The sequence below is a fragment of the Botryllus schlosseri genome, chromosome 2, assembly GCF_051294905.1.
Source record: "Botryllus schlosseri isolate E-star chromosome 2, Bs_hap1, whole genome shotgun sequence".
Classification (NCBI taxonomy): Eukaryota; Metazoa; Chordata; class Ascidiacea; order Stolidobranchia; family Styelidae; genus Botryllus; species Botryllus schlosseri.
The window spans coordinates 34,135,242-34,159,181 of NC_137237.1; the positions used below are offsets into that span (position 1 = coordinate 34,135,242).

The window sequence follows — 23,940 nt, forward strand, 5'->3', positions numbered from 1 at the left end:
GGATCTTCAATAACACGACCCTTGCTTGTGTAATTATAATTGAGTCACCGCGGTACGCCCGCGAAGCAATTTCAGGTTATGCTCGACTAATTCATAATTATTCACTTCGTTGCACGCATCTAGCCGTTGAAATATCGAGAGAGAGAGAGAGAGAGAGAGAATCTTTATTCGTATACATTACATATCAACATAACACTACAAAAAATGTAACAGTGAAATGCGACATGCAAGGTAGACGGGAGGCTCGATATGACATAGTCTTCAGAGCCGAGCCACCCAGGACAGGAGCAATTTTCACAGTCGATAACTAATGAAAATCGATGTTTATGTGAGTAACGTAAACTAGCGATAGTCTACACTACATACGCATTTGGGCTTTGGGCTTTCCCAAGACGATATAGCTCTTCAAAATAACTTGGCGTATTCGTAGCCATTACTGCGACGAGCTGATGTGGATCAGGTGGGAATGAACTGGTATTAAGTATATTTGACTTGTGGTCATCAACGTTTCGGGATGCGTGCTAAGGTAGGCCTACCCAATAAAATGGTTCTACCCGTCAGTCACTCGAGAAGGTTATCGAATATTTGCACCGAAGGTCTTTGTCCACTAAGCGTCAGTAAATAGTTTTTCGTTTTATGGCGGTAATTTTAATATGAAACTGTCGCTCTTTTCCGAAATGTAGCCTACATGGTTATCCCAAATCGAGAAAATCAATGCTTATTGACTGCACAACAAAACGGTATGTGAAACTTGACCTCAAGCTGTCGACAGGGCTGTTGAAATGAAGGCAATTGTTGACTATTGGCGGGTGCTGTAATGCGCCCAAAAAGTGAAGCCACTTGACACCACTGTTAACCCGGATAGCATGTGCAGCTGGATCGATACGCATGCAAGATCTGTCAAGATATAAACGATCATTGTACCACAGGCCAAACCAAAAGTTTGCACGACGTAAGCTGAATTGTGATCAATAAAATAGGTACCGGAAATCATATAGGCCTACACAGTCACTCTACGTAAAGCGTGCGTCGCACCCATCAGGATAGCCAGAACGGTCCGTGGACATATTGTGCGACCTAATTGACGGTTGCCAAATGGCAGCCACTGAATATCCAGATGCTTCCACCACCAAACTCAGTATCAGTAGAAATGGCATCGGTGTGTAATTTCCGAGTGCGGTTACCGATGAACAGACAAGGAATGAAGTATATACGTGACGAACAAAACCTTATCTAAATGATCAACACCGAGCACACACGAGCCATAAGCGCGTGACATGTCCGACCAAATGAAACCAGCAATGAAGCCTTGCTGCAATAGGGCTGGAATGGTCAGCAAACCTGGCTTTGAAACCACGTGACGAATCAAACGTTAAAATTAATTTTTACAATCTACCATCAATTCCGTGAGATACCCCAAATTTCTATTTTCGCTTGACACGGCATACCATTGAACCAATATATACCCAGTACTTGAACTCCGCAACATAAGCACAGGTACATACGTATAGAAATTAACGTCGGTACCAATTGTCTACTAGAATCAGTCGCAAACGCGTAATCAGACGGGCAATCGTTTGCTGCGCGTTTTGTCAAGTCACGAGTCGAGTCTGAGAAATTGGTGAAGTCATCAGTGATTTCCCTTTTTAAGAACAAGTCAGGCACAAGGCTGAAGATAGCTTGACCCAGCCCCAGAATGGCGACGAATATTCCGACAGCCGCTTCAGTACCGACTTGTTTGTCACTTGGCTGCGTCGACTGCGATATTGATGAGATTATGACTCCGAGTGCGGGCATTATTAGGCCCCCGCCGACACCCAGCAGCATGCCTGCGGGCGTTACAGTCCAAAATCGAGGGTAGCCTATAGCAACGCTAGAGTAAATAACAACGAAGGAACTTGGCCTAAATGTAAGCACGCTTTCTTCCCCAAAATACTAATAATTGGTACGTAAATCAGCAGTGTCACAATGCAGAGAGCTTCGTAAACCACTACACTAATCGATCCCAGTTCCCAGTGCGCCCTTCACTCCAATGCTTCACTGTAAGGCAGTAAGATTGTACTGCAGGCCAGCAACCATTGCAAAGCCAATTGAAACTTCATAAATGCGTAGTTTAGCGGACATTGCTCTTCGCCCCAAATCCACCATTGTAAATCATATAAGCTGTTGTGTGCATATTAGATATGCAACACTCCGTTAAAATTCAATTGTGTGATCGATTATGAGCTGGTCTGATCGTATCAAACAATCTCGATTGTCGTCATCCAATCGTGACTATGCAAGTGTATAGGTAGGGCTGTTGAAAACAAAAAAAAATTCTTCCAAATCTTTCTTGCTACCTGATTAAATTGTCAGGTTACCAAAAAAAAAACGATGCACACCAAATTTGACTCAATTCCAACCAGCAGATGCCGAGTTCTTACAAATTGAAATTTTGGCCATTTTTTAAATAACAGTATTTACGGTGGCAAATTTCGTCACTCCAACATGACGAAAAATCGTGTTCAAGGCATGCCCGAAGGCGCAGGGATGCTTTTTCTACCCGTTTACATCTTGACAAGGGCCTATGGTAGAGTTTGGATTTTAACATCGTCAGTTAACGAAAAAAAAGATATGAGACGGATTAGCTGGAAATAAGTCGACTTCATTGAAATAGCTACGTGCAAATGATGGTGATATAATTTGCAAATAAAATACCTTTCACATTAAAATTAACGACCACGGAAACGAAATAAACTGACAAGCAGGTAAATACACGGTCAAATATATTTCTCAATTGATAGTTACGATTAGTAATCGTAATCGATTACGACGATTACAGCATTTTCAAGTAATCGTAATCGCAATCGATTACATTTGAAAAAATACCGAAGTAATCGTAGTCGTAATCGACTACTTCACATATCTAATCGATTTATTTGTTCATGAACGATTACTTTATATGAGTGCCTTTATTTTGTACATGCAAGCTAATGAAAAGCTAATGAAGCTAATTAAGCTAATGAAAAGCTAATGAAGCTAATGGAAAGCACAATGACTATGACATAAACTGAACATTAGTGAACAAGGAGATATATGTGGCGCCAAAATGCCTATTCCTGTAACTTAGCCATGCTTTTATTCTTGAGGGAGTGACGTTTGAATTTGAAAATCAAGCAATTAAGAGACATTAAATTGCGACGCTCGAAGAACATTTTCAAGTTGATTAAATTTCTCGAAAATCTCTCACTCCCCACCGGGGTTGCAACCAAGTTACAATGTTCCGAGTCACCAGTCAGTCTCACTTTTTTAGTTTTGACTTGAGTCAAGTCGAGTCATTTTCTATATGTTCACTGTTCAGTTTTCAGTTCAATTCGGTTCAACCCACTTTTTTAACTCTGCTGGAGTGATATAGAAGACTCGCATTCATAATATAGTAATTTTCCTCAGCCTTAACACTTTGTGACTATATTTTCCGAGTATCAGAACTGATAGACGAAAAATCAATATTGTGTTACCAGAACTATTCTTCGAAGTTGCAATGAAATGTCTGTCTTGAGTGCCCGAGTCTCGAGTAGCATGACTTGGTTCGAGTCATGGACAATGACTCGAGTACAAGTCGTGTCAATGCAAAAATTGACTCGAGTCGAATCGTTTTACGCCTTTGAAAAAATGACTCGAGTAGAGTCGCGAGTAACCAAAATCGCGACTCCAGTCACTACAACCATGCTCCCCACCCGATTGGGGAGTTTGGGGTACGGTAGTTACGGACCTGGCAAGAAAGCGAATGGGTGGATGCGATAAATCGTCCCCTATAAAGTTGGACATTCGTTATATTATGACGTATTATGATGTATTATCTATAAATAAAGTTATCTCATTACGACTTTTCATCGCAATCATTATATTGTCTACCAATATCTTCTAAGATTAGTTCTAAGAAGCAAGATAAATGTAATCGTGAGTAATCGTGATTACTTTTCCAATGTAATCGTAATCGTAATCGTAATCGCGTGACACTGAAGTAATCGTAATCGCAATCGATTACATTCATAAAGTAATCACCCCATGTCTGATCCATAGCCCATCTTAGTACCAGCCGGCTGCAGTGTCGTTGTTTTACTCCAGTTGCCATTAGGAAGAAGTCGGTGTCATCGTAACCCGATTTCGAGAAGGCAATAAGTCTACTAAGTTCAGAGTTTTATGGAAAATTATACCCAAAACACAGTTATTCACAGAAGCGAAAACGCCAATGCGAAGCCGCTATATGCAGTTTATATGTAAAAATATATTGATTTATACAACCATATAATCCAAATATCTGTGGTTGCACTGCGGTGACACTTTCGGCTTAAAAGGTGCCACTGCCCAGCCTCCAGTCAAATCCGAATAGAGATTTAAGATTTATTATGAACCAAATTCCAACGTCTGCGTTTACTGTTCAATCTCTTGTATTCCTCACCCATCTTGCGCAGGGCTGACTCCAGATTACGACTAAAGGAGACGAAGCATAGATATATGCCAACTTATATCGTCGTTAGCGCCAGTGTTTTGGCGGTTTATATCCGTATTCAACCGGCCAATCATGGTATTTTTGCCAATTTCATGGTCCGCGAATAAAATGTTGCTGCTTGTTAGAATAAAACCCCTATGATCCGTGGTACAACGTAAAATACTATTATGTCTATATACTTGATAACAAAGTGAAAAAATAGAGAATCAGGTAACATTTTCGAATTAGTTGACTGGTGCGGCCCGCGAGTGATTTGAAGGCTCGTATCTGGCCCGCGACGCAATTTGAATTTGACACCCCTGGTTTAAAGGATTGATAGATGTTAACCGGTACTGACGAAATTGCATTTAATCGCGACATTTCGATTCATCTGGTGTGATGCACAGATTTGAAGCAATATTTCGTTGTCATAACAATCATTTGGAAATAAAAATTCATGAGAACGAATGGTATAGCAATACGAATCACCGGTTTGACCCGAGTACATCGCTACACCTACTCGCACCTTGGCGAGTTGACCTTAATTGAGCCATGTTAACCAATGATCCGAAAGATGTAAATTTGTGAGTGTCATCTAGGGCATGACGTACTCTAAGTAGGTCTATATATACAAGAGCAAATAAGTATAAAAGTTATTCACTTTGGTGGACAAAACAATCAGTGTGCAAACAATTTGGTATCACAATCGCTACAAGGCCAGGAAATATGCGAGTCAAACTGATGGTGTTCATCACCATTGCCACCCTTTTGACCAACGGGACATGTTCGTCCGATACTGAAGAAAGTAACAGATATCGTTCTGACGGTTTGTAAATGATAAGTTCGACATCAACTGAAAACGACAAATTGCAAGTAATTCCAGGTGCACATGGTGGTGAAATTACCCCTGTGAAGTGGTCTGCTGCGGCAAAGAATAAACTGCAATCGGAAATATCTTACCGTCATGAAGACCGCATGGCTGGCAGAGAGACACGGTAAGCAAATATAGGCCCTACCCGAAGCGACATTTCTGCGCAACTCATTTGCAGAATATTTTCGCATAACGTAACTCGAAGGTCTCGAGATCTTATTCAACAGTTATTCTCCCATTATTTAGTCAGTCGGATACTTAATTTCCTTTTTTCCCTTCATTTTAAGAGCATGGCCTTCTATAAAAGCAGGAACATCCCCCCTTCATAAAATGTACCGAGTTTTCATTCTCCGGAGAAATACATCTCCAATTATCGGCGATCCCATTGTGGTTAAAATTGAATAGTAGATTCATATTGAAATACACCCGCATATTTCGACTGACACTCGTCAGGGATACTCGTCAGCAAATAATAGAGAATTGGAAATAACATTGTATAACAGCAATCGCATAACCAAATCTGACGTCACCAGCATAAAAAGAATAATTGAGGCGAAGAGATCGCTTAACGACAATGTAATATTTACATGGTAGCGTACTCGAACTTCTTCTATTGGCACAAACTAGGTTGGTATATTTTGATACAAATGGGTAAAATTAGCTCCACAGATGATACTCTGAAATTATGCGGAAAATGTAATTCGATTTATGCCACACCCTCATTTTGTCATCACAACTAGAATGGTTATGAAGTTCCTATATTTATTTTCTTCTACTTGCAGCTATCATCCCGATGTACCCGGATGGCCTTAGTTAACCTATGACGAAGCGACAAAGGATTAAAAAAATAGCGATTGTTCCAAGTCCAACGATAATATTTGATGTAATTTTGATGCTACACATGGAACAAAGTATATTGTCGCAAATTTGACTGGCTATTTCGGTTATCCGGGGCGTCGCAGGTTAATTGCGGGAATAAGGTGACTCTCACGTCCTTCGTGTCCAGAGATTCAATGATGGTTTACCTATAGCATAGTGACGTGCGTTCGAAGGACGTCTCACCTGTTGTCATGACCGCAAAAGAAAATTGTGAAAACTTTCAATGAGGGATTGGTATTATTCTACCGATGTTAATGAATGACTAATCCTGAACATGTTTACACGCAAGATGATGCGATTTACATATTTATTGTTCACAAATACTGAGAGAAGAGAGACGTGGTGCACAGACGAAACAAGCCTAATCTGTGTTTGCGCAAATACTCGTCAAGAGCGCTGAATTTATAATTCATTGTTTTAATCAAATGCCATTATTACACTGATTTCGAAGATCAAGTAATATTAATTACCAATCGCCAAAACAGCAGGACCCCCTTGTAATTTCCATGAAGTTTGGAATTTTTTTTTCTTGCGTTCAATGACTACGCAGTGACTCAATAAAACTTGAGATAGAAATTTATACACCTTGCCAATTGTTCGTTATCAATCCAACAAGCGCAGAACATTGAAACAATGCGCTATCGGTTATCGACAGAGATAGTCAAAGCAGTCAAGAATTCAGTGCATGTATTCAAACATTCTCAAGGAATTTCGAAAGGTAATCATAAATACTATCTCATGGGCTGTCACAGGCCGCAAATTGACCTATGAGAACTGTGCAGAGAACTGGATTCGTGTTGCTACATCCTAAGATGTCTAAATCTTCAATGGCATAAAAATTCGACACCATCATCTGAAGTAAGTTTTGTTATATATGACAACGGCTCTTAACCTTTTTTTTAGCTCATCTCCCTTTCCAGAAATGTAATATTAAGGTTCCGTCCACCGTAATACAATCCCCGTGACGATGAAGCTGAAATGGGGCATATCGTAAAGATATAGGCCTATTTACGACAGGGGTGTCAAACAAACGGCCCGCGGGCCGCCAGACGATTTCATCCGGCCCACGAAGCAATTCTGATTAGATTGAAAACTGCTTATGTTTTCCAGCACATTTTTAACTAATGTTGAGATCTTATTTAAGGAAATACTTCCATTTAAATAATCTCAAAAGGCAGCGAATGCCGACAATGGTAATTGTTCAAGGTTACATTTTAACCACCCCGACTGCAGGTTTGTGGTTTCACTCTAGACTTACCACTTGGAACAATTCGGTGACTTTGATACTCGATTTCGAGAAGGCAAAAACGAGCAGACTGACATCAGACTTTTATGGAAAAACGGACCGAAATGCAGTTATTCGCAGAAGCGAAATCGCCAATGCGGAATCGTTTTTTTGCAGTTTACATGGATAATATATTACTTATATACAAAAATACATTTTAGATATCCGTGTCGTTACTGCTATGTTACTTCTGACTCAAAATGTTCCCTGACTCCAGATAAACCAGAATCGCGATTTAGAAAAATGAAACAAATTCGAACGTCCGCGTTTGCGGTTAAATCTCTTGTGGTCCTCACAATGCATGGGCAGGGCTAACACCTGAAAGAATAGGGAGCATAGAAATATACCATCTTATATTGTAATTAGCGCCACTATTTTAGCCATTCATAACTGTATTCAGCCGGCTAGTCATCGGATTTTGGTCAATTTCATAATTCGCGAATATAGGTGTTGCTACTTGCTACAGTAAAAATAACCTGTGATCCATGACATAGTAAAAAAAAAACTGTGATTCATGACACAATGTGATATAGGCTACTATTATCTTTATCAAATATTGAAGTATTCGAGTGAAAAGCAATGACATGAGGTAACAATTTTTGAATCAGTTGATTGGTCCGGCCGGCAAGCGATTTGAAGGTTTGAATCCGGCCCGCGACGCAATTTGAGTTTGCCACACCTGATTTACGATATATAAATATATGAAAATTTATCCTTAGAAATAGGAGCATTCAAACAGCAAATTTCAGTTGATAATATGACAGCAAAAATTATCTAAAATCCCATTCAAGTGCTGTAGGAGTAGGCTACATCAAATTATAGCAATGACGATAATGACTTCTTAAAACATTGCAAAAAATTGATATGCATCCGGTACAGCACATCAAACCTTCTCTATTCATTAGATCAACAAACAGAACTTAAATTTTATTGACCTCAAAAAAGTGATGGTTAAAACTACGAAGCAAAATGTCGATTGTAGATGCAAGGGATCAAATGGGTTTGGTGATAGAAACTTTTAAGTAATAATAGGGCTAATACCAGCAAGCATATATTGCCTTCGATAAAACTGATTCCTAATCTTCAGTACTTCTGGAGTCATTATGTGCGTGCAACTATAATATGTCCATTCCATACCCATTTCCTCGGCACATTGTACAAATGGCGTCATTTCTGGCAGATAGTGGGTGCGGCGGGATATTTGCAGGGCCAGAGATGGAAGTCGGGCCGGGCTTTTCGGGTTCGGGCCGGGTTCGGGCCGGGCTCGGGCCGGGTTCGGGCCCAAACTTATAAAAATTATCGGGATTGAATCGGGCCGAATAGTCACTACGAAAAGCATTGACTTCATTTACAAATTTGATTTGCAATTTTGTTCGAAAGTGGCACAACTACATATAAGACACACCAATACCATATCACGTAAGTATGGCAATATCTGTGAATAAATTTTATACGCAGTACGAACCCAGATAAACTTCATTATAAGACGGCCCGAAGACTATGATTGAATAATGAAACAATGTCAGCTAAATAGTAAACAAGTGTCCCAAATACGCCAGACATTGATCATTGTTCAGGCCACATTGTGACGAAAACATGACTTACGGATGGATGGATTACCATGCTGGAGCCTGGATTACTACCAATTTAGTTATAATTTCGATGTGGCATGCTGAACTGAACAGCTAGAAGCAAGTGATGAGACGACGGCTTCCGTTGTGGCACAGCAGAATTGATCGATAGATGTGTTACGGCGGTGTTAATATTTATTAAAGAAAGCTTTTAGATGCGCCATAGTGATTTTGTCGTCCATGGTGAATTGCTTTAGGTCTATACGGAAACTAACTTATATTGTATTAGGCTATGTGACAGCGGTAGTATTGTTATATAGTAGGCTACACTAACAGTAAATAATGCAGACGACACATGAATTATCAAAAGAATTGCAAAGACATCCAGAACGATTTACGTTTTCTCCTGCTCCAGGTCGATCAGAGTTTTGGAGGACAATGAAAGTCGTAGCACGGCGTTGTCAGCTTACTAATGCTGTAATTGGTGTCACACCGGAAATTTTGACCGGAATAGTTTCATGCGGTGTTTGCAAACTAGTATTAAAATACGATTGCCAAAAAACAGGGTCGTCCCATATCAAGCGCCATTCCGAACATTGCAAGCCTGGGTCTCATGGGAAAAAGAAGCAGCAGCTAATGTTACAGTTTGCAAATAAAACGCTTAGACTAAGCGAATCTGAAAAGCTGGACATAAAAACTGCTGAATTGGAGTTTTGCGTTCGTGGCTATCATGCCTTTCAATCAGTTGAAAATGACGGCCTGATCAAGCTATTACAGCAATTTGTGAACATGTCCGCGACGCATGGACGTTTTAATGTATCAGACGTGATATATGGACGTAAAACTATATCGTTATATTGCAAGGAAAAAGCTGCAGTAATAAGGGAAAGGACAACAGAGGTTTTAGTTGAACCACAGTTAGCCGAAGCCGTCGCAGTAACGTTGGACTTGTGGACGGACGAATACAAGCATACGTCATACCTAGACGTACACGTCTTCTGGATTGATAAGTCCTATGAACTGAAACATCAAGTTTTGGCGGTACGTCATTTTGGGACTGAACGTCACACTGCTGAAAATATTTCACGGGTTATACAGACTATATTGGCTGAATATGCTATTGATGCTTCAAACATTACGGCAACTACCGACCACGGTGCAAATGTTGTCGCTGCCTTTCGAGTAGGAATGTTGGAAACGTCCGCACGCCTTGACTGTATGGCACATAGGCTACACACTTGCTTCTCAACCATGTGGTCACGGGTATGCACTTCACAGTCAGAATTGCTCGATTACGATAACAATGCATCTTCTCTGGTAAAGTATTGTAATCAAGCCTCCGGTGTGCAGGAACAACTGCCCGTGTCGTTGAAAAAAGGCTCGTCAACTCGGAGATGGCAAGGCTATATTGATAGAGCATATTCCATCAACGAAAGTTATGAAGCTTTGGTGCGCATTCTTTCAGAACCACACAGAGACCGCATGCAGCTCATAGCATCTGTTAATCGAAGAATGAACGCGGAAATTTTACAATTCATGAAACCATTCGGCGATATATTTGATGTTATGCAATTTAATTCCAAACCAACGATAGGCTACGCCGTGCTAGCGTATTATAAGGCGTTTGAACTTGCAAAACCTTGCCAGAATGACCATCCCGTTATCAAGGCCATGAAGACAGAACTTAGACAACTTTTGGACACAGTATATTTTAAATCTTCGCTGAAGGCCCATCACTGGCTAGCTACCTTTCTCGATCCAAATTTCAAACGATTTGAATTTCTGCCACTTATTAGTAATGAAGAGGTCTCATTCAAGATAAGATTGCTCTCGGACATTGATAAATGGGTAATTGAACACATGGAAAAGGTTGCCGACAATAGCCCAGGAAATCAAGACTATGTTCGATCAGAAGCAAGAGAAATGCGACCAATCGAACTTGATGATCCATTCTCCCAATTTCGCGACGGTCTTGACAGACATTCTGCTCCAAGCTTCGCTTCGTCTGACAGTATCAAGCGAAACTTACTTCAGGAACTTCAACGGTACAAGGAATACCAAAATGCATCATCGCACCCCAATCCGCTGAACTTCTGGAGAAACCATGAACGGGACTTTCCAACGCTCTCCTGGGTGGCTAGAAAGATGTTTGCAGCCCAGTGCTCAAGTGCGCAATCCGAAAGAGATTTTTCTTCGTGCGGTCTGACCTTGTCGCAGAGACGAACCCGACTGTCTCCAGTAACTGTTGAGGCTATTGAAATAATCAATTCTTCGTATAACGTGTGAATGCAACGCCCTTTGTATGGATGACATTTGACTTGTATTTTGAACAGACTATTTTTTCTCATCTTGGCCAATTTCATTCCTTTATTTCTTTAATTTAGTTTAATATTGAACCATTTAATACAGTTCACATTTTGCAAAAAGCATGGTGGAACTAAGTTAACAGTGGGGCTGTTTTCAGCGTATTCTCATTCAGATATATTAAGTTCTCTTGCCATGTGCAAGATTGCTATCAAAAGAAAACAAAGTGAGAGCATTGAAAGCGTTGAAAAGCTCGAAATTTGAATCGTATATCAGCTTATTTGCTCGCAACAGTTGAAAATTGCTATTTGAACTTGGTTTCGGGCCGAAACGGGCTGAAAACTCGACCGAGGGGTTCAGGCCGGGTTCGGGCTGAACTTGTCGGGTTCGGGCCGGGTTCGGGTCCGGCTCACCCGGCCCGCTTCCATCTCTGTGCAGGGCATGCTGTCAGTCAGGATTTCACACATTCAGTTTGTAAGATCAATCCATCTCAGCTTACTTAATGCCTACATCACACTGTTAATTTAAGATCCATAATCGCTCTTGATCCTGCTCTGATATCATTGTGAAGCACGCCATTTAAAGCTTTGTGATACAGCTCAACTTATTTGCGATGAATGCTGCAAAATGTTCGCATGATAGAAAGGATATAAAGGGACGCAAACGCCCAGTGAACTTCTTTACATTATGTACTGCAGCAGACTAAGCTGACCAAGCCTATGATTAATCGATGAAATTGCACTGAGAAACTATATAACCTCGGAAATAAAATCATCGTCATGGAGTTAGGTCAGCTGCTGCAAATAACTGAACATGGCTCGTGTACCGATCAATGTTCCCTCTAAGCTGCGCACGTTCGCAATTTCGGACTGCCGACACGGTCTCTGCGCACATAAAATTTAAGCTGCGCACAAAAATTCCGAAATGATGACCTTTTTCTAGTCGTTATGCACTGTTTTCTAAGGGACCGCGCAGTGAGTTAGTGAGTGCGCGCAGACTCGTGAAAAATTAGAGGGAACATCGGTACCGATGCAGATTCTATTAGAGGGCGCACTGGGTATATTTTCCCTCACTTGTCTTGAGATTCGCAGGCCTGTGTTGTGTTTAGCTTTACATAACGAGTCCAATTTCCGTTTTGTAGTCGGATAAGTGGTTCATAAAGTGGTCGCCAGCGTCCGGCTGGGTGACGTTTACGACCTCGAATGGGGTTGATAGCTACAATTTGGGCGGTCGGGGGCGCTGAGAGTAAACGTAGGCTGTTTGACCTATGAGTAACTGTTTGGGTGAGTCCTTGAATTAGAGCTCTCTCTGTGCGCCAATGTAAGATTTATGAATTTATGATCACGTCGTTCACGGTCGTACAAGGTGGATTCAATCGAAAATCGTCACGCACGCTCTCCGCATATGTTCATTGTGAAGGAGGATTGAGTGTTCTAACTGACCAAACAATCAATCAAACAACGAATAGACTAATTATTCAGTGACACTTATTGTACGATTGTTTTCACTGACTGTGTCTGTCCGGAAATTCGTACAAAAAGGGACAGATCAACGCGAAAAATCTATGCGACAATGCAGTGACTGTGCAATGAGCCAAATACCTTTTTTTTTTTGGGGGGGGGGGGGGGGGAGCAGGAAGGGGCTAGGGACTGTTCGATACCTGGTTTGCTGTGGAGGTGGTCGATGTGCAGAAAAAGTTTGGCAAACACTGCTCTAGTATAACGGGCTGATTACCAACGTCCAAAACAGGCAGGCAGGTTTTCCCAAGCATATAATTGCAATAATATTGCACGTGCCTAGCCCAAGGAACTGAACGAGATCATTCCGACGGTGTCTAGATGCGCATAACTTGCTGGCGGCTGGAATAAAACGACTCTTATATTTCTAGTCTAGGAGCAATGGTTCCCAACCGCCTGTCCGTGGCAGCTTCCTGCCGGTCCGCCAAATGAACAATAATATTATATACCAGTTCCAAAACGCGAGAAGTTGTGCATTATTAAAGAAGTACGACTTCAAATTTTAAATTGATTCAGGGTATTTCTGCATAGTGTCGTAATAGGGAGCTCATTGTCTACTTTGGTCGTACGTCACAATCAGGACCATAACCGCCGCACCCCAAACCCCCCAACAAATATCGCCTACATGTAGCGCGGAAAACGTATGTCACGGCGGGGGTAGGGGGTGTGGAGGGCCTAAGACCAACATTTTGGGGGTGGCTGACGAAGTGCTGTTTCAGCGCTGGTCATAATGATACAAGTGTTGTGCGAAACTGTTTGAAAGTAGCCTACTACTTCGAACAAGTTACGGAGATTTTTTAACAAACTTCGTTAATTTCCGACAGCGCAATCAAGCGACACTTCGCAGTATAATAAAATCTATAGGAGGGGTGGACAGACCTGCTTCATGTGCGAACCTCATAAAAAAATCTTAATTTTAAGAAAGCCACAACCACAACAAAAAAAATTCAAAAATACGAATTCATTTCGTCATACAGAAATGTGGGGTATCGAATGAAGTTTACTATAGTGTGATGATATGGTGCGTCTCCATCTGGGCTGCAAGGTGTTTGAAATCAGGCTGATATGATGTTGAATCAGTGCGGAGCAATTCCTTCAAGTTATAATAAGCATTTAAGGTAGATTTCAGCTCGGTAATCACAGTACTTCGTAAATCCGTCTTCGTTTCAAGTTAGGCTACTAGTTTTGTAATTCTCAGGCGGATTTTGATAGATAAGACACATTGGCTTATACCTTCATTATCACTGAATGCAAACTCTTCCTCTCATTCTGTTTTGCAAGGTTTATATTCCTGTTCATACTTTCTTTTATTTTTGCAATTATCGCTCAACGACATTTTCTTGGTCAAACTCTGCAGTTATTGCTACCCTTTACAATGAAAATAGAAGATCCGTATTCACCATCTTTAGCCCAGAAATGATGTGAACTGCGCTGCCGTGGTTAACCGTTGAACCATAGTGTCCTATATGGTGTCGACACAAGCAAATCGCACGGTTCAATGAAATTGTATCACGTCACAGTTTCCATTTGGCTACAGGCAATTTGACGGTGATTTTTGCCCGACTTGCCGAGCATTAAATTTGATGAAGCGGGTATCAATCGAAAGCTGACGCTGTACTGCTTGCGAAAATATAAATTTCATTCCACTCATGGCCCTGGAACCCCCACAATCTGCCCCAAATTATTCATTGTCTAGTAGATTGGCAGTGTGACGCAACAATGATGTCTGGCGAAACGAGAGACTAGCTCAAGAGCAAGGATGCGGCCGAGCGGCGAGAGTGGGATCAGCTGACGTCGCGGCAATAGCAATGTGCAACCGCGCCACAGAGAAACGCTGCGCTGTTGATACTTTTTCTATGCGTTCCGGTACAAGCGAGCACACACCAGCCTTTCCTTGACTTGTAAGGGTAGAACTGGGTCCACGGAATGTATTAGGGCCCTACCAATTTTCGCGCAATATCCTTCAGCTGATAGAGATATGTAGTCTACATTGGATATGTCAGATTATTATGATATCGATTGCCTTAGCCCGCTTGTTGCGTAAGGCTCCAGAGCAGACTTGGACAACTAGATAATTCTAGTTGTCTAATTTCACTAAATTAGAGCGAAATGCCAGTAATCTAATTCTAATCTAATTTGTGAAATGTTTCCATGCTCTAATTCTAATTCTAATCTAATTTGTGAAATGTTCTTATGCTCTAATTCTAATTCTAATCTAATTTGTGAAATGTCCCTATTCTCTAATTCTAGTTCTAATCTAATTATTGTTTTAATGAAAATGCCTCTTTGTCCGAGGCATATTGCACTATTGCGCAGGGAAATCCAGTGCCAAGCCGCCATCGCCTTACTTACACCGTGCAGTCATAGTAGATATTATGACGAATAATAGCCTGCTAGAGTAGCTTGTAGTCTGCGAACAAAATTCTAGTTTTTAAAACTTTACGTTAGTACATCGCCGTTCTGACTAACATGGGCGATGTCCATGGTTATTATGAAGAAGTAATATTGTATTGGTGTACAGAAGTTAATGGGAATGCACTGATGTTGTTGTTGTTGTTTATTGAACAAAAATATGTGGCGCTTATCGCGTGACGGCCTTTTGCACCACGCACTGTGATTTGATATGAACTGGATTTTGCTGTGTTCATTTCCCATATACAATTTCATTCAATTTCCAATTTTTTGCGAACTAAGTAGCTCTAATTCTAATTCTAATCTAATTTGGAAAAAACTTAGTAGCTCTAATTCTAATTCTAATCTAATTTGGAAAAAGCTGTGGAGCTCTAATTCTAATTCTAATCTAATTTGGAAAAACTGTGTAACTCTAATTCTAATTCTAGTCTAATTTGAAAAAAACTATGGAGCTCTAATTCTAATTCTAATCTAATTCAGAAAAGCTGAAAATTTTCTAGTTGTCCAAGTCTGCTCCAGAGATGCGTGGCGCTGTTGATACTTTTTCTACGCGCTTCGCTAAAAGCGAGCACACACCAGCCTTTCCTTGACTTGTAATGGTGAACTGGGTCCACAGAATGTATTTGGTCCCTACCAATTTTCGCGCAATCCTTCAGCTGTTAGAGATATTTCTAGTAAGAAAAATATACTTTCAAGTAATAAGATTCACTCAAGACAGCAAATTTAGATAATGTAAATATATCATATTGTAGTAATACAACTACAGTGTTGAGTTTTCACTCTAGTCCCCATAAGCACCACGTCGGTGACCTTGCCAAATTCCGAGAAGGCGAAAAAGTGCAAACTCTGTTGGGCCGAATGGACAATGGACATTCAGTTATTCACAGATGCGAAAAAAATACTGTAAATCCGTTTTAGGTAAGTTACATTAGGAATATATATACAGACTACAGAATGAGTATAATTCAAATATCTGTGATACCACTGTATTACTTTTGACGCAAAATATCCCCGGCATTCAAAAAAACTATTTGGTGATTGAAAAATGCTAAACCAAATTCCAACGTCAACGTTTATAGTGATATCAGATATATTCCAATGAAAAACAAAGGTATGAATTTGGTGCTAACATTTTGGAATCATTTGGCAGGTATGACCCGCAAGCTTTCTAGTAACAGATTGAATCCGGACAGCGATTCCAGTTTAATTCGACACTCCTGCTGTTAAACTTTATTCAACAATCAACATTTTACCTGCTGCATTCGCGGACCAAGTCCTACCCATACGGATCAAATAAAAGCTTGTAATGTATGCTCATGCTCAATGCTCCTTGCTCACACTTAACCATAAAAGCGACTATAGAAAGTATCTACACCCGCCATCAACAGCGCGACGTGTCTCTGGAGCCCTACGCAACAAGCGGGCTAAGGCAACCGATATCATAATAATCTGACATATCCAATGTAGATTACTTAGACGTAGCCTACATATCTTTATCAGCTGAAGGATATTGCGCGAAAATTGGTAGGGCCCTAATACATTCTGTGGACCCAGTTCTACCCTTACAAGTCAAGGAAAGGCTGGTGTGTGCTCGCTTGTACCGAAACGCATAGAAAAAGTATCAAAAGCGCAGCGTTTCTTTGTGGCGCGTTTGCACATCGCTATTGCCGCGACGTCAGCTGATCCCACTCTCGCCGCTCGGCCGCATCCTTGCTCTTGAGCTAGTCTCTCGTTTCGCCAGACCGCATTGTTGCGTCACACTGCCAATCTACTCGACAATGAATAATTGGGGGCTGATGGTGGGGGTTCCAGGGCCGCGAGCGGAATAAAATTTATATTTTCGTAATCAGTGCAGAGTCAGCTTTCGATTGATATCCGATTCATCAAATTTAATGCTCGGCAAGCCGGTCAAAAATCACCGTCAAATTGCCTGTAGCCAAATGGAAACTGTGACGTGATACAATTTCATTGAACCGTGCGATTTGCTTGTGTCGACACCATATAGGACACTATGGTTGAACACAATGATTTATCATTGATTCATGAACATGACCACGACCATGCACCATTGGTGCGGGTGAAACGTTCATGTGGAGTCGATTTGAGCGTTCAATTGCAACTTTCTAACCCTGTATAGTCCCACCGTTCTCTCAATTTTACATGTGTTACATAAACTATAAGGAAAGACGACACGAAAACCCTACAGATATCGTTAATACGTGATAGAATGCATAAATTTGATAATCAGGTTAAATCTCTCTAACAAAATGGCGAAACGCATGAGCATGTACATTGTATACATTGTACAATCAATGAAGAGACGTAATCGAAGCCTAACATCCGCAAGCGTCTGGTGAGCCGCAGTTTGCCCATCCCTGAGCTATAGCAATCATTAAAGTCGCATTTCTTTTAAAGGATACTGGACATTTACAATCAAGTTTGTGCTGTTCAACTTAGGGATACCATATGTCCTTAGCCGGACTTCGCGAGCTTCGTTAGCAGAAACTTCTATAGAATGATGTATGCCTTATAAATATCTGATTTTAAAGGGCAGCGTTAAATAAAGTTTTAAATATTACATTTGAGTTGCGTGCATTTGTTGTAATTAGATTTAGAGTTTGGGGCCCTAGGGGACGCGTAACACGGTTTGGAAAACCTTGTTCAACACCATTGTCTTTAGTACAACATTAAAATAACGGGGCGCCCAAACAAGAATAGTCCTAGGGCAGTGGTTCCCAAGTGAGGGGGGGGGGGAATTCCCCCCTTGGGGGAATTTTGAAATTTTTAGGGGGGAATCTGGTTTAAATTTCTTAGGGGAAATCTGGCTATGGCATTGTATTGGAAGATGCACTGGGTTCGCAAGGTTTTCAGAATTTTATGGTGTAGAACTGTTAAGTAGAAATTAGTTCTTTGCAATTGTATGTTTCTTTGGCGGATTTCAAGCTAGGTGTAAATTTAAAAGCCTTCCGTAGATATTACACCCCCTGATAAAGTCGAGGCTCACGAGGCGATTTCGTTGTGTCAGCGACAGCCTCTCGACCAAATTGTTACTAGGCAGGAAAACGTCGAGCCGAATTCAGCACAAGGCCGCTAGTGAAATTGTTTAACTTTTTAAACCAACATATGAGCTAACGGGAAAAACATACCGTACCAAATTCATCGATTCAACTCAAGTCCATAGCAAGCGGACTTGTTGATTTATTTTTCGTCAGCGGCTACCCGACCGGGCACACACAGGTCAAATTTGACTGTACTGACTGACTGTGGGTAGGGGGGGGGGGGGGGGTGCATGTAAAAGAGTATACGACACACTGATCATGTTTGTGTTCTGCTTTGCAAATCAGTTCGATTGATACTCTATTCTAATCGAAAGTAGCGGAAACGTTGATCACTAGTTGGGCCAGTTGTAGATGTACTAATGTTCTCGTTCATAATAGATAAAACCCAATTTTCTTGGTGACTCGTATTGCGGAAACGATGCGTGTACTTTTAATGACTCTTGTTTGGCTATTGCTTCATAACGCGGAATCGAGTGAAGTACCGGGAACGAAAGGCGCTGAAGATTCTGGATCACCGTCTGTCGACGGCAACGACCCACAAAACAGTACATTACCTTCGAACAAAAAAGATGAAAAACTACCGCCTGGACATGCCAAAGGCAATAGCAGCAGTAAAATTAAACCTAAAAAGAATAATGGTGACAAAGGTGGAATAAAGAATATGAAAGTCCCCGGTGAGACAAGGCAAGTGTCGCTTCTGAGCAGTCACTCACGTTATGCGAAACACTGTCCGTCCCTGGCATTCGATTTGCGTCGATAAGAAAGGTTCATGGGGTCCCGGGAACCTTTATTTGTGTTGATCATCACGCCAGTGTCAACTTCTTTGTTTCATTCGATGGGTAATGATTCACAAGGAGTTGACAATAGGCCATCTACAACAGCAAGCATGTAAAGTAGGCTACGAGGTGTAAAATGTCAAAGGATATGTCCACCGACAATGCAACCTCTATAACACCAACGAAATTAAGTTTGCAAAATAAATTTGACTTTGTTAACAATTTTGACAATATTTTGACCTAACACTACAATTTTTACAAAATTTTGACTTTTCAGCCACGTCAAAATATAACTGTCCTAGTTAACATGTATACGATTTAGATTTTAACAGCATTTTTTCTCAGCAATATCTTTCCCTTGTTTTTTAGGTACCACAACTGTCCACCAGGATGGCGCAATTGCGTCCAGAAGTGAATCTGCCCACACAGGTAAAATATCCGCCTCTACTACGGAGTAATGCGCAGCACTCCCATATTATGCATTGGAAGCATCATGTGAAGAACTTCCTCTTTACCTACGTCACAAACAGCTTAGCCTTAACTACCGCTTCCACCTCAGACGCTACTAGGCCCACGAACCCCCACCAATAGAAGTTCTCGAAGGCACGTGGCATGAGATATACAGCATCATGAACCCAAAATTCAATACCCCCAACATGACCAGGAATGCCACGTCTCCCAATAACCTCGTACTGGAAAGAAAATCGCATCCAGATTTCACGACATGGTTGATGCAATCACAAAACGTTGATCTAGACCTGACAAATATCATTAAAAAAGGCATCACACCTCTGTCGCATAAACCCATAGTCCTGGACTTCATATTCGAACGCTATAACGAAGTCATTGAAATATACACTTGACGGCTTTAAATCAACAGAAGGAGCCGGTTATGCGTTTACTATCCCGTCGCTGATGATAAACTTTTCTGAACCTTGTTCGATTTGTTGTAAATGGGTCTCCTTAAAAGCATCTTGGGAACCACTTCTAGGTGTTGAGTCCTTGATTTGGCACCTTTTCGTTAAGCATACATTAGGCAAATTTATGTTTGCCTACGATAATTATCAAAAAATACACATTTATTTTGCAGAACTCATTGATGACCAATCCATGGAGGGGACGAAAATTTGCTGTGAATAATCGGCATACGGGCAAAATCCATTATTTTCTATAATTAAGTCGTGTCGGTGATTGTGTATAAGTATTTATTGCATTTCATAATTATTTCGATACGGAGAAACCTGATTATGGATTTGGTGCGAGTCTTATGCGTTATCTGAAAAGATAGCGAAGTAATTATTCAACGCTCATTTGTGTCTACTGCATACTGATAATTGACTGCTGTGTGATATTAAAGAGTGTTGCGCAGGCTTACGTGTTACGTGTGTGCTTGCTCAATATTTGCAAGAGGGTTCGAACCTCCGTTACTTAGCCCAGCTTGATCGTTACGCCAGAAACAGTAATATCGATTCCAATCCCGATATCCACACCAGTGATGAGCGGATAGTAATTTCTGAGAATCCGAATCCGTCTGACAGCTCGCGTATCTGAGGAACTATCAGTCCGAATCCGAACAATCTCATCCAAAAATCCATTCGAATCCGAACAATGTCGTCCAGAATACGAAAAGTCCGAATCGAATAACTTTTCCGAAGAATCCTGATTGCACGACTGAGCCGAGATACGATTAGGGCGTAGTCTTCACAAAGGCTAAGGTTAGGGTTTGCTGATTTGTATGTGCTTGGACCATTTACAGAACAACTTTAGAGTACTACCAGTCTTATCAGAACGTGTTTACTGTCCGTGTTTGGTTGTTCAGTTCAAATGACAAATCACGTCTGGTAAGAACTATTCGAAAATATCCGAAGCAGAAGTTACAACTATCCACAAATATCCGAAACAAAATATGCAATAGAATGCGAATCCCATCAGACTGTCTCAAAATTGTGCGAAATCAGGCCGGAACCCTATCCGAGTCCGTCCGATGCTCATCACTGATCCACACATGCTTGAAATGCCAAGAGTGAACACTCTTATTATGTCGTATCGATACGACGATTATACTTATTGCCAGATCTACATAGTTTATCTGACATGTACAAAGCAATACTACAAACGTGAAATATGTTATAGGCAGAGGTGGTCAAAGTAGTCAAGAAAGCTACTCAAGTAGAAGTAGAAGTAGCGACGAAAAAATCTACTCAAGTACGAGTAGAAGTACTTCTTCCATAAGCCACCTAAAACTACTTGAAGGAAAGCTAGAATTGACTGACGTTAAATTTACTCAAGTAAGTAAGTGGTTTTGAAAACAGTCTCAATTCGTTCGCACGGACTGTCAAATGCTGCAAATTGAGCTATGCGGAAGATGCAGAGAGATTGATTCGTATTGATGCATCCCAGGAGGTATCAATTTGCGACAGAAGAAGCATTCTTTAGCATCATGGGATGCAAATGATAGTAATGATATGAAAATGCGATATTAACCTTGTTTACTAAGAGACACCATTTTAGAGAATATCATGGCATGGCGCCCTACATCATGTTATAAGGCCCCAAGTTTAGGCGAAGAGCAATACGTAGAAGTTGCATCGGATACGGTTTCAACATTTTGCGAGATTGGTATACAAATATTGTATGCAAATTAGTATACAAATATTGTGGATCGTAAAATTTATATTTAGTGTAGCTTTATTTTCGGAAAATAGAGGCATTACTACACTTGCTTTTATGCTTCAACATGTATATTCTGCAGACAAAAGAACTGAAAGTAATTAGAACACAAAGTATGATACTCTGAGTATCATACTCGGAACTGCAATTGAAATACAAATACTTCAAACACTTCTAAAAAGCGGAAAATATATTTCATGTCTTTTGTTCATAAAGCTTCAAAGGTAGGTAATCTGCTAAAAAAGGCGTAGCGTTCCAAACAGCCAGAATTTCCAGATTAACAGGACACGTCATGGGCTGCTAGATAACGATAGGTAATTGCTAAATTGCGAAACGGTGGTTTCAAACGCCATATTTACTGTGATGAAATATTTGATATGGGTGACGATGCAGTATGAGCGGAACCATAAGCAATCTGGTACCTAAATTATATTCATATATTTGGCATTCCATATACTGTGCGCGAAGCGCAATAATATTTCTGGGCTTTACTTTACTTTTTTAATATTAAATGGTGGCCCTCCGTGAAACCAGCCCCGAAATTCCTCAGGCTATCTTTCGTATTGGGGGGTTAAACTACTTCTACTTGACAAACTGAAAATAGCGAAAAGTAAGTAAGTAGATCACAAAATATTACGAAGTAGTAATAGAAGTAGAGAAAATCATATCTACTTGAGTAAGTAGCAGAAGTAGAGGAAAACTACTTCAGTACTTCCAAAAAGTAGAAGTGCATCGTTACTGACCACCTCTGATTATAGGCTACATGATGAAGAAAAGGATTAATTCAATTGTCCGAATTTTTCGCTGCTGATGGTGAAGATTAATTTTACGGAATGACAGTTTTAAAGTTGCAACCCTCTTACGGGCCGTGGTAATCTTTATTATTTATCTTGAGCTAATATGTTCACACCACACGTTAAGACTATCCATGAGTTTTCGAACGGTGAGCATCGGGCGGGCCACTAGTAATTACTTACTTAGTTAAAGCATGCTGTTTTGTCGCGACTTCCGGAAAATGTTGTCGCCACTCAAAAGTTATCTCACGCGTACCACAACTCAATAAAAAATTGGTAAGATACGCACGGTTCCCAATTTGCATTTATTCACAGCGCGCAAAATTTATTCCTCTGCTTCTTAGCATTTGTACCGTGGGACTCAGATTGCAATTAATGAGCCATCCCGCGCGATCTTAGGACAAGGTTCTAACGCCGGCGATATTTCTGGGATCGCACTTCGTGTTGGCTAAGACATATCTGCCTTGGTGTGTCTTTTTAGCGCCGTAAAGCTGATACCTAATAGTCCCGCAACCGCTGGCAGCACACGCATATAATTAGATTCAATTCTGAATATCGTGCGTTTCTTTATTCAGGCCTATTTTTTGATTTTTTGATTTATCAAGAGGCGGGCACGCTATAATTAACATACCACTGAAACCATATATCGCGCAAAGCGCGATGAAAAATTTCAAGTCGGATACATATGGTCAATAATAATAAACCTATATTAAGTTTTGAAAAATGTTCAAAAATTATTGGGAGCACGGCCCCATTCTCCCAGTCCTGGCGACGCCAGTGCTATTGTATATATACATAGGCCTATGTATTAATACCGCTAACAGACTGTTTTGCGATATTAAAGAAAGCTCGGTGGATTTACATGCGTGCTCAATACTTGCAGGAGATTGTAAGACACTAGTACATGTAGTGTTTTGAGGCAGAAACTGTATAATATCAACTGCAAATACATATAATTACACATTATTGAAATGATAATAACGCAACCCCTTCATAAGAAAACAAAAATCACAATTCGAGCTCATAACATTATGTCGCTTCGGTACGTCGATTATACTTCCTTCTAGATATACATAGCTAATCGGAGATAATCAGATAAGCATAAAACAGGAATACTAGCGACATACAATAATATACTAAATATGATCCAGAGACGGGTCAATACAATCATCGAGATTTTTGGTTTCTGATGGGAAAAAATGTTAGCGAATGACTTGTTGAACGTGACAACTCCCTATGTATGGGATCTGGTAGTCTATAAGGACGATTATACACTGCTTACGCCTCTATACCGACAACAGCTCACCATCGCTTCTGAAATCAATAATGGT

The 23,940-nt window shown here is 40.7% G+C and overlaps 2 protein-coding genes and 1 long non-coding RNA gene across 3 annotated transcripts; all 3 read left to right on the forward strand.

Moving 5' to 3' along the window:
- The first annotated feature begins 5,106 nt into the window (after positions 1-5,106).
- Positions 5,107-6,268, forward strand: LOC145434495 (uncharacterized). Its single transcript, XR_013913419.1, has 3 exons — positions 5,107-5,297; positions 5,355-5,466; positions 6,125-6,268. It is a non-coding gene; the product is annotated as an uncharacterized LOC145434495 (long non-coding RNA).
- A 4,060-nt stretch (positions 6,269-10,328) lies between these two features.
- Positions 10,329-11,363, forward strand: LOC145434677 (uncharacterized). Its single transcript, XM_080312022.1, has one exon. It carries the CDS (start codon positions 10,329-10,331, stop codon positions 11,361-11,363), a length of 1,035 nt encoding a protein of 344 aa, XP_080168148.1.
- Positions 11,364-18,634: 7,271 nt separating this feature from the next.
- On the forward strand, positions 18,635-20,519 carry LOC145434494 (uncharacterized). The gene is made up of 3 exons (XM_080311854.1): positions 18,635-19,053; positions 19,515-19,574; positions 20,236-20,519. The coding sequence occupies exons 1-2, from the start codon at positions 18,788-18,790 to the stop codon at positions 19,558-19,560; spliced, it is 312 nt and encodes a 103-aa protein (XP_080167980.1). The 5' UTR covers positions 18,635-18,787; the 3' UTR covers positions 19,561-19,574; positions 20,236-20,519.
- Positions 20,520-23,940: the final 3,421 nt, after the last annotated feature.

Bases quoted from the DNA above. Each gene is read 5' to 3' on its own strand.
- LOC145434677 (XM_080312022.1), top strand. From the start codon at position 10,329: ATGTGGTCACGGGTATGCACTTCACAGTCAGAATTGCTCGATTACGAT.
- LOC145434494 (XM_080311854.1), top strand. From the start codon at position 18,788: ATGCGTGTACTTTTAATGACTCTTGTTTGGCTATTGCTTCATAACGCG. The intron at 19,054-19,514 runs GCAAGTGTCGCT...CTTGTTTTTTAG, and splicing joins AAAGTCCCCGGTGAGACAAG to GTACCACAACTGTCCACCAG.